Source organism: Scardinius erythrophthalmus (assembly GCF_964197995.2).
Source record: "Scardinius erythrophthalmus genome assembly, chromosome: 4".
Classification (NCBI taxonomy): Eukaryota; Metazoa; Chordata; class Actinopteri; order Cypriniformes; family Leuciscidae; genus Scardinius; species Scardinius erythrophthalmus.
The window spans coordinates 21,784,858-21,796,845 of NC_138224.1; the positions used below are offsets into that span (position 1 = coordinate 21,784,858).

The window sequence follows — 11,988 nt, forward strand, 5'->3', positions numbered from 1 at the left end:
GAGTTATCAAGTGTGGATTATCTGACCCAATCAGTATGAGTGGTCTGACATTGGTAAAATGAGGTAAGGGCAATTTCCTAAGGTGGTTATACTGCCACTGAAGTCTGGTATTTGGGTAAGTATGTTCAGCCAAACCTAACTGAGTTGCAGTAAATGCTTTCTTGATTGTGTAGACCTTATTTTTATCAGTTCAAAAGAGATTAATTTTGCTCTGTTGACTTTGATATTACAAACAAGTTTCATACATCAATCTATTCTGTTAAATGTGTATTATTTTTGTGTATACTCACAATAAAAACAAAGTGTTGTGCTTTTTGCCAAATAAAGAAAAATAAACACGAAGCGAGTTCTGCCTTCTCTCTGTCAGTGTAGTCCATTCTGAAACGCGTCCGAAAATGAACAATAACTCAGCGAATACTCAGTCAAACAGACATACAGAGACACAGGCATCAAGCTTGAATTCTCTTCTTTTAAATGAAGTAATTTATATAAAAAACAAATATTCTCAGTTCATGTAAATCTGTAAGAAAAGAGCGAGATGTCAGTCGTTCTCATCTCATCTAATTATTTTTAATGTGACTCCGCCCACGAAGAGTGCGCGCTATTTAAACGCAAATGACTGAGGCAATCCACGCAAACCTGTGGACGCCCCCATATCAGCTTGAGAAAACACAAGTTTAATCAGACCATTGTAGCCTACTTGTTTACACCATCTCGCAGCGCTGTGAGGAATAATAATAATGGAAAATGTACCTCAGAAGTGCGGGTATTTCGAGGAGCAAGGATCCGACTGAGCTGAGGAATACTGTAGTAAGTTTTTTTCTTTCTCAAGTGAATCGCGTTTCTGTGAATGAATGAACGGCAGAGATGCGCGCTGTTTACCACAGCTCGCAAAAAGACCGTTTAAATTTAAATCGCGTTTCTGTTGTGTGAATGAATGATGATGTTTTAGCAAACTGTATTGCTATACTGAGATGAGTAAAAATTGACTGAAAAATGTTGAAATCAAATGTAGGCTATTTGTATAAGCAACGTATTAAACTGCAAATTAACATTTATATGCCCTAATATTTCATAAAAACAACGTTACAGTCAGGTGAAATATGAAAGACAACATTTTGTTGACTAGATTTGGGTACAGTTTTTACTGTAGAATATACTGCCACATCAAATAAGCTTTTGTTTAGCAATTTCTGCTCATATGTTATATATATATATATATATATATATATATATATATATATATATATATATATATATATATATATAAAAGACTATTTTTGTCAAAAATAAAGTCATCAACTAAGATATTAGCTGTTCCAATGTTGGCTATATTCAAACTAATGAATACATATGATAATAGGCCTATAATATTTTTTTTTACAAAGAAAGAGTACACTTGAATAATTGTTGAAATTGTAATTATTAGGGCCCAAGCCCTGAAAGGGCGAAGGCCCTATTGTTTTCTTAAGGATTCTTTTTTCTTTTTTCTTTTTTTTTCTTTTTCTTTTTCTTTTTTTTTTTTTTTTTTTTTGCCTTTTTGCCACTTTTGGGGCCCTTAACATGCTCAAAAACTCTTGAAACTTTGCACACAGGTCAGAACCTGCGGCCATCAGGGCCGGACTGAAGCTGGTACCCGGGCACGGCAGGGGGGCTCGACATTGCCCCCTGGAATGGGGTCCGAAATCTTGGTCCATATATCAAACACGCTTGCATGTAATAATATGAAACTCAGTATACATATAGATCTCATCGGGCCGAACAACTTTCGTGCTCTAAGTTTTACAAAAGCCCAACAGGAAGTCGGTTATTATACGTTGTTTGGAAAACGCATTCAATGGAATTTGAAATACTCCTCCTAGGGAATTCATCCGATCGCCACCAAACTCGGTGTGAATGAAGTCAAGACATCGAGGATGAATTCTTGCGAACAGATTTTTGATATCTCGAACGGTTTGGCCGTGGTGAGGAAACGAATTCATGGCAAATAATGGGACACAGGAAGTGTGTTATAACTTCTGCATACATCATCTGATCTTGCTGAAACTTCAGCAGTGTGTTCGTTGTAAAAGGCCGATCACATGGATGTGACATTTGTGGGTCAAAGTTATAGCGCCACCAACTGGCAACAGGAAGTGTGTCACTTTCAAAATGCTTTGAAATCACCCTCTTATTTTTACCCGATTTGCTTAAAACTTTATGTGTATAATGTAGACAAACGGCAGATGTAGACCTGTGAAAGGATTATTGATATCTTAGATACTGTTGCCGTGGCAACGCATCAAACTTTAATATTCTTTTCGGATGCTTTTGAGACTCTTCACATGCTTGAAAATGCATGAAACTCGACAGACACATCACATTTATTATCCAGTAGACAAGTGCAAAGTTTCAGAAACGGGCGTGGTGGAATGGCTCAGAAGCGCCACCTTTAGTGAAAAATGGGGGCTTAGTTTTTCCTAGAATCACAAAACTTGGTAGGTGTTTTGTTCTCATCAAGCCGGACAACTTTCTAATTTACAGTCATTACCTCAGACCAACAGGAAGTCAGATATTTTGTTTTGAATGTGGATTTTCTGGAGAATTTTCTCTCTCTCTGTGTGTCTGTGTGTGCGGGGGGGGGGGGGTTGGATTTGTCTATTCCATTTAATCTTTGTTTTTCAAGGTTTCAGGGGCTTTTGGGGCCCTTAACGTGCTCAAAAACTCTTGAAACTTTTCACACGTCAGAACCCATGGTCATCAGAGCCGGGCTGAAGCTGGTACCCGGGCGTGGCAGGGGGGCTCAACAGCGCCCCCTTGGACACGGTCTGAAAACTTGTTCCATATATCAAACACGCTTGCATGAATTAATATGAAACTCGGTACACATATAGATCTCATCGGGCCGAACAACTTCCGCACTCTAAGTTATTAGCTCCGCCCAACAGGAAGTCAGCTATTATGGGTTGTTTGAAAAATGCAGAATTCATCCAATCACCTCCAAACTCGGTGTGCATGAAGTCAAGACATTGAGGATGCTAAATTGCAGACGGATTTTTGATATCTCGAACAGTTTGGCCGTGGCGAGGAAACGATTTTATGGCGAGAAAAGATAAACACGAAGTAATAAAACTTCTGCATACGTTAACTGATCTTGATGAAACTTCAGCAGTGTGTTCGTGGTAAGAGGCCGATCAGATGGATGTAACTATTGTGAGTCAAAGTTATAGCGCCACCAACTGGCAGCAGGAAGTGTGTCAATTTCAAAATGCTTTTGACCGCACTGACATGGATAATGGTGCAGAGCGAGCGTTTTCAATGAATTCCTATGGAAGTAGGAATGAACTAAAAAACGTTCACTCTTCTCTGCCCGTTATGTATATATACTGTGTATATATATATATATATATATATATATATATATATATATATATATATATATATATATATATATATATATAGCTGCGAGCAGCGATGGAGGGTCCAAGCCGGTGACACCGCCACCCCGGTGGCTTTAGTGTAACTAAAGGCACCAGGGTGGCGGTGCCACCAGCTTCGGCCCGCAATCGCTGCTCGCAGCTATATTTGTTGTAATTGTAACCTTTTTAATAAAATAGCAAAACATATTTACAAGATAGATGTAAGCAAAATCTTAAATGGTCAATATAAGTCTTCTTCTAAATATATCTTTTGTCCTTGCATTTATTCTTGGCTCAGTCAGTGTCACACCTGAATGAATGGCTCATTATGCAGAGTGGGTGGGACATTGTATTCTCAGGTGTAAACCACTTCTCATTCACGCCCCCCTCGCATATTGGCTTTCCAAGCAAAACCTGTCTTACACAGTTTAAATCAATGTATTTTTCTTTGTGAACGATAAAGCAAGACTATTTTCACATAATTTTGAAGCCAGAACTCGAAGCGACAACATCCATTAGTCAAAAGTATTGTGAACACATATTTAGTATGAGTTTTGTGGTTTTTTCATTTTTATTTTTTTCAATAACCACGCATAAACATTATTCTCTTAAAAATGCAAACATCTACAAACATGTTGCTTGCATATTATGGTAGCCCTGTTTGTGCTATATAGAGTGAATTTACACCTTTGCCATTATCATGTTTATAAATAACTGTAAAAAGCACAAATGTCAGGGCATGTCAAAACATCCCAAGGGCCCCAAAAACATCTTAGACCCCAGAGGGTTAACCCCCTGAGGTCGGCTATCGCGCCGGCGCGATAGGCTCGTTTTTTTCCTTATCAGTGCAAAAAATAAATAAATAAAAATATACATTTTTATCTTATATGCTTGTGTTATACATCAATCGATCCTGTTAAGTGTGTATTATTTTTGTGTATACTAACAATAAAAACAAAGTGTTGTGCTTTTTGCCAAATAAAGAAAAATAAACATGATGCGAGTTCTGCCTCCTCTCCGTCAGTGTAGTCCATTCTGAAACGCGTCCGAAAATGAACCATAACTCAGCGAATACTCAGTCAAACAGGCATTCAGACATACAGGCATGAAGCTTGAATTATCTTCTTTTAAATGAAGTAATTTTTATAAAAAACAAATATTCACAGTTTATGTAATATGTATGCAAAGAGAGAGATGTCAGTCGTTCTCATCACAGCTCATTAAGTTTTAATGTGCTCCGCCCACGGAGAGCGCGCGCTATTCAAACGCAAATGTGAGGCGATCCAAACAAACCTGTGAAACGCCCACATCAGCTGGATAACACACACCGCGAGTTCACTTTCAGACTTATGTACTTTACGATGCTGTGAGGAATAATACTATCTTGATAATAATCCTGCAAAAATTTACCTCAGAAGTTCTGGAAGTATCATTTCGAGGAGCAAACGGATCCCGCTGAGGAATTAGGTCAGTTCTGTTTGCTTTGTTCTAATCGGAATGAATGAACGCAAAGATGCGTGCTGTTGTGGAGCTACTACAGCTGGCAAAAATACTGTTTAAATATGAATCGCGTTTCTATGAATGAATGAACGCACAGATGCGCGCTGTTGTGGAGCTACTACAGCTGGTAAAATACTGTTTAAATATGAATCGCGTTTCTGTGTATGAATGAATGAACGAACGAACGCACAGATGCGTGCTGTTGTGGAGCTACTACAGCTGGCAAAAATACTGTTTAAATATGAATCACGTTTCTATGAATGAATGAACGCACAGATGCGCGCTGTTGTGGAGCTACTACAGCTGGCAAAAATACTGTTTAAATATGAATCGCGTTTCTGTGTATGAATGAATGAACGAACGAACGCACAGATGCGTGCTGTTGTGGAGCTACTACAGCTGGCAAAAATACTGTTTAAATATGAATCGCGTTTCTATGAATGAATGAACGCACAGATGCGCGCTGTTGTGGAGCTACTACAGCTGGCAAAAATACTGTTTTAATATGAATCGCGAATACAAAGAAAGATTACACTGGAAATATTGTTAGAATTTTAAATGTTGTTGTAATTGTATAACCTTAAAAAAAAAAATATATATATATATATATATATATATATATATATATATATATATATATATGGATAGATGGTAACAAAATCTTAAAAGGTCATTATAAGCCTTCTCTTTAAATAATTTTATTATGCTTTATTAGTGACACATATGGGAAGAGAATATATTCCAAATCTGAAAATACAGTATGAGAACAATTAACTGCACAATTACTAGAAATGTTTACCTTGGATATTGTACAATTTGCAAGCAAAATTTGTGGAAAAAAAACAACAAACCTTGCATTCTTGTGGCTCAGTCACACACCTGAATGAAAGGCTCATTACGTATGCAGCCTCATTATGCGGGCCCCATTGTCTCCTAAGTTGTGAATCACGCCCACCCGCATATGGCCTTTCCAAACAAAAAGTGTTTTACAAGATTTAAATCAATGTATTGTGTTATGTGAATGATTAGGCAGGATGATTTTCACATAATTTTGAAGAAAAAATTCTAGGCAACGTCATCCATTAGTCAAAAGTCTTATTTACATATATTTAGAATGTGTTTTATGGCCTTATTTCAGAAACTTTAGTTTTTTGTTTTTGAAAAAAACATGCATAAAAATTATTCTATCAAAAATACAAACATGTACATGCAAGTTGTTCACATATTATGGTAGCCCTGTTTGTGCTAAATAGAGTGAATTTACACCTTTGCCGTTAATATGTTTATAAGCAACTGAAAAAAGCACAAATGTCATGGCATGTCAGAACATCTCAAGGACCCCAAAAACCCCTCAGACCCCAGAGGGTTAATGGGAGACAGACAGATAGTCACCAAAGAGCCCTGCAACACTCGCAGATCCTGTCTCACAGTTCTCAGTGTGATGCTTTCTGGATCACCTTGTAACTTTAACTTCTCTGCTGCTTCTTGAAGGAGAATCGTCCTCTCTGAACCATCATCCAATATAGCATAGGTTTCCAGCATGTGATTACTATTACGTAAGAGCACTTTACTGATTTTCAACAAAACTTGACTACATCCAGCTCTCCGATCAAGGTAAAGAATGTCAGTTGGAGTAGAGCTTACTAGACCACAAGTTGCTGTAGTTAAGCTCTCTGCTGGCTTAACATTTACATCATGCAATGCTTGAACATGTTTACCTTTGCAGATGTCACAGGTAATTCTTAGACGACACTGGGCAGCTTGGTGTCGAAATCCGCATTTCCAACAGCGGTTATTGGACTTTATCCAATCCCTCTTCTGCTCCGTAGTAAGCTTAATGAAGTTGACACATTGATCCAAGAAATGCATATTGTTGCAACAGTAGGAGCAATACGTTTTTGACTTCCCTTGTGGTTGAGGCATTGATTTTTGCTCAGAAGTGTTGTAGGCAGAACCAAGAAGCACCGTGGTCGACTTACTCTTCATCTTAAAACTCTGACGCTCTCTTTGCTTGGTACCTCCTTTCCATGGCTCATGTGAACACTCAAACACTTCCTCTTGTATCTGTAATTCATATTCGAGCCAATCTGCAAAATCTAGAAGGGATGGTACTCTTTTCTTCAAAGGGTAGAGATATCGTCTAAAGTTAGCTCGAAAGTCATATGGTAGCTTGTTTGCTAACCTAGCTACATGTGACCCACAATAAAGTTCGACATGGCCTTCATCACCCAGTTGCTCTAACATCCTGACCAATGCTCGTACTCTCAATGCGTAGGATCACCATTCTGGACAACAGGTCCATCCATTAATCCAGCAATTCGACGCAGAGCAAGCTGATGGGGCTGACCATAATGTTGAATAAGTGAAGCCATTGTATCTGAGTAAGGATGGTGAGAATTACAATAAGAATCAGCTATCAAAAGTGCCTCTTCAAACTTCAAATGATCCAGTAAAATCTGGTACTTAAATTGTTCTGTGGCATCTTGTGGAAGGATATTCTCCAATGATATCCTGAGTCTAGCTAACTCTCTTGAGTCATCAGATGTAAAATCAGGGATGGACGGCTTGGGTCCCCGATATGTCATCACTTGAACACCTGCTTGGTTATTAGAAAAACTGTAGTATCTGTGTGGAGGCACTGGTGGAGGCCTAGCATCTTGTCTTACTAGTCGACTACTTGGTGCCATGTAAGGTAAATTACAATAATCAGAGTCTGGATCCTGATAACTTGGAGTAGATGGAACTGGTAACCTCTGCATTTCAAGTCTGCAAATGCGATCTCGTTTCTTTAGAAGGACGTAACTCTTTATTATCAACTATTATCGGAGGGGGTGGCAGTGGCCATTCTTCTTCGACAGATGCTGGCTGATATACTGGTAGAGGAGAATTCTCTTCTGATACCTCCCTAGGTTGTGAAGTACGTTCAAAAGATAATGTTTCCACTGCATTTGGTGTTGGCAACACCCCATCTTGGTCCAGCTGCCTTTGTAGCTCTGATACAGTCCGTCGCAGTCTTTTATTATCCTCTTGCATTCGATGAAAGGAATCTGCCATAGACTGAGAATACCGTGAGGCAATCTGTGGTGAACTCTTATGAATAGGTGTCCGCTCGACAGGGGGGTCCTCATCCACTATGCTCCAGCCAGTTAATGCTGAGAAATGAGAGAAAGATCCCTTCTCTTTGGCTCTCTGCATTGATCTTTGGTCAATTCTCTCATCAGGAACAAGTTGCCGATTTGCTGCTGATGGTAGTTCCACCTCATATTGACTCATCCACGCGGGTGGGCAAATTAGCCGCTTTGGACAAACATCAGCTGGTCGGTGATCACTACCCCTTGCTGCATGTGCCATCTTGATCCACAGCAATTATCCAGCTCCGGCTCGAAGGACCAATTGTTATGAAGTTTGTTAAGAACTGGTAAAATAATAATCACTGTGGGGCATCGATGAGAATGCACAAAACTCCTTTTAGTTGCTTTTATTTGATTATTTTATTTGACATCAAATTTCGTAAAAACTCCCATTTATCACAAAAAAAGTTTTTACGTTCGCATGAGGTGGTTTTTCAGGCAATTCAAAAAAGAAATATTTCGCAAAACTGCAATGGAAACAGTTTTTGCGCATTTACAGGTCACCTGACTTAGAAGGTGCGGTGTGTTTGGACAGAATACGAGACAGAGTTCTTTATTAAATTCATAAAAGACAAAAGAATGACAGAAATACTGGATTCTAAACCTCAAAGAAATGCCACAATCAAGACCTCGGAGCAGAAATGAGTGAGAAAAACCCAGAAACACTTCATATGTGCCGCTCACAGACACAGTATAAGGGTCTTTCCTTGCCATTAATGCTTGGATAACACGCCTACGTTTCGTTCCATTAATAAGAATAATAACGTCTAGTGCGGTACGTGGCTGTGATATATATAAACTTAACAACGTCCGTTGCCATGATTTTTGGAATGACTTTTTAGTCATTAAAAATTACGTTTTAGTCGCATAACATCGGTTAATGGAAACGCCGTCATTTTGCAATAGTTTTTTATAGCAGACGGTGCAGTCGACCAGGGCGGAGAAGGCTGTGCAGGGAGCCAGAGCGGAGCCAAAAGAGAGAGGAGCCATGGTGGAGGCAGGGCTGATGACTTCAGGGGGCCGACTGACGGGGGAGAGGAGACCAGAGTGGAGCCAGAGAGCCGACGAGCCCAGGCAACGCAGAGGATCTGGCGGGACATGGCATAGCCACTAGGGATGTAACGATACTGACGATATCGCGCTATCGCGGTGGTAAACGTGTCTCGATATCGTCGTGGTTGGGTTACAATATTAAAAGGACAGGTGTCCGTCAAAAAGCAAGAGGAATAAACACAGTCCCGCGGAACAAATCATTGTTAACTACATAGACCATGATCCTTTGCGCTGCGTCGTCACAACAACCGTTGTTAAGCCAATAGGATTGCACGCTGCACGCCGTCCACACAAGCTCACAGCAAGCCAGCATGGCCGACAGCGATACTTGTAAGGATGAAAACAACAACCCCGAAGTTGAGATTGCGCCAGCCCCTGCAGCTTTTAAATCAGATGTCTGGAAACATTTTGGTTTCGCCGTGTCAAAAAACGCAAAAGGAGAGAAGGTGGTGGACAGACAATGGACTATGTGCAAGCAATGCCACAGTAAACTGCGATACAACACGGGAAACACAAGCAACATGCGAAGTCATCTGACGACCCATCATCCCGAAAAGTTTGCAGATTCTCTCACAAATAAAGTCCTGTCCGGTCAAAAAACCATGAAGGAGGCATTTTCAACAACTATGCCACACAACAGCGCAAGGGCTCAAGAAATCACGAGGTACATCGCGGAATACATAGCGTGTGATTTACGTCCCTTTTCTGCAGTAGATGGCAAAGGATTTAAAAGGTTAGTGGCCAAGCTTGAGCCGAAGTATCAAATGCCGTCGCGGGCTCATTTTAGTCAAACTGTGTTCCCTGCTCTTTACCGTGAGACAAAAGAACGTGTCATGTTGAACCTTAAACAGTCTGAGTGCATTGCTATTACCACTGATGGGTGGACTTCCAGAGCGACTCACAGTTACATCACTATTACGGCACATGTTTTGACGAGTGAATGGGAAATGCAGAGTTACGTTTTACAAACTAGACAGCTTAGCGAATCACACACTGGCGTAAACATAGCCGAAGTCCTTAAATCTGCAGTCAAAGAGTGGGGGCTGGACAAGATTGGAACAAGGATCGCTGTTGTTACTGACAACGCAAGCAACATGCGAGTTGCAGTAAAGGAAGCCGAACTGTCCCCTCACATACGGTGCTTTGCGCACACACTAAACCTGGCCTCCCAAGCAGGTTTAAAGGTCAACGCAGTGAGCCGCCTCCTCGGTAGAGTCAGACGTGTAGCAAGTTTTTTTCACCGCAGTTCTACAGCCACAGCCGTGCTGACCACCAAACAAAAACTACTCAATCTCCCTGTACATAAACTCATTATTGATGTAGTGACAAGATGGAATAGCTCTCTGGACATGGTGGAGTGCTACCTTGAACAACAACAAGCTGTTGCTGCAGCCCTACTGAGTGATGAACTGAGACACAAGTCACGTGAAATTGACACTTTGGACACATCTGACATTGCAAATGCAGAGGATCTTGTGAAGATTCTTTTACCAATAAAAAAGGCCACAACTGTTCTCTGTGATGAGTCGCAACCAACAATTTCTCTCATTTCACCACTAAAACAAATGATTCAAGACAGCATGGCCACAGATAATCACCACTCAAATGCCATTGCTCAGATGAAGGCAGCCATTCTGAAGGATCTTAGTGACAGATACCAAGGAGAGGATGAAAAGTTCATGCAGGAGAGCAGTGCTTTGGATCCACACTTTCGGACCTTGCAACATCTAGGCAGTGGAGAGAGAGAGGACGTCTTTGAAAGAAAAAAAATTCAAAGCATCACAGATACAACAACAGGTAAAAAATGTTAACGCTGTGCCATAGAGAAAATTGAGAGAAATACAATAAAATGTAACTAAATGCTAATATAATGTCTTTTTATCATTTATGAACCAGGACCAAGATGTGCTGCCCAGGAGCCCACATCCAGCAGATCTGGACGACAGCAGCGCGAGCTTTGTGCCTCCTCTTAAGAAGCATGCCCTTGAGGACCTCCTTGGCTCTTCTTTTAGCAGTAATCAAGTCACAGGTGGAATTCAGGCAGAAATTGACTCTTACTGCAAAGAAGCATTAGTTTCTCTGTCTGCTTGCCCTCTTAAGTGGTGGAGAGACAATGCAGGGCGGTATCCTATTCTGTCTTCATTAGCAAAGACCTACCTGTGTATACCCGCTACCTCGGTGCCCAGTGAAAGGGTATTTTCAACAGCAGGGGATATTGTAAATGCCCAGAGGTCTCTTCTTCTCCCTTGCAATGTAGATCTTTTGATCTTTCTAAAGAAAAACTTGAACATTAGCTAAAGGATAGTTCAGTGTTTTTCAGAAGGCTTTTTGCCAGACTGTTTAAGGATTTTTTTTTTACTTTTTTTTTTCTTCTCCCTTGCAATGTAGATATTTTGATCTTTCTGATGAAAAACGTGAACATAAGCTAAATGATAGGTCAGTGTTTTTTTAAAAGGCTTTTTGACTGACTATTTTATTTAAGTTTAAGTTATGTTCCTAAATACCAGTTTTAAAAGGCTGCTTTTATTTGCCTTGCACATTTAAACCTGACTTAACTTGATTTTGTTTGCACTTAAAGGGAATTCCCTATTGTTTACAATTGTTCTAGTTGCTTCTTAACTTGAACATTGCACAGAAGAATCAGTTAGGCTATGCAACCAAATATTACTATACAGAATACTGATGTTCCTGACTACAACTTGCACTTTAAAAGCACTATGTGATCAGCGTTTTATGTTGTCATGATCCATAAATACAACAATAAATTGCCTGTTGACTGGCAAAAGCAGAATAAATGTCAGTATTTTTTCGCTATTATCATCACAAACACTATCGTTAGCTATTTAACAATACCGTGAGCTTTTCCAAAATATCGCAATAAATATCGTACCGTGAGGTCAATATCG

General features: G+C 40.0%; 1 protein-coding gene across 1 annotated transcript; it reads left to right on the plus strand.

Annotated features, from left to right (window-relative positions):
• Positions 1–9,393: 9,393 nt before the first annotated feature.
• Positions 9,394–11,055, plus strand: LOC308689267 (E3 SUMO-protein ligase ZBED1-like; the record flags this gene model as incomplete). The annotated part of the gene is made up of 2 exons (XM_081362920.1): positions 9,394–10,879; positions 10,979–11,055. The coding sequence occupies 2 exons, from the start codon at positions 9,394–9,396 to the stop codon at positions 11,053–11,055; spliced, it is 1,563 nt and encodes a 520-aa protein (XP_081219046.1).
• Between the last annotated feature and the right edge of the window lie 933 nt (positions 11,056–11,988).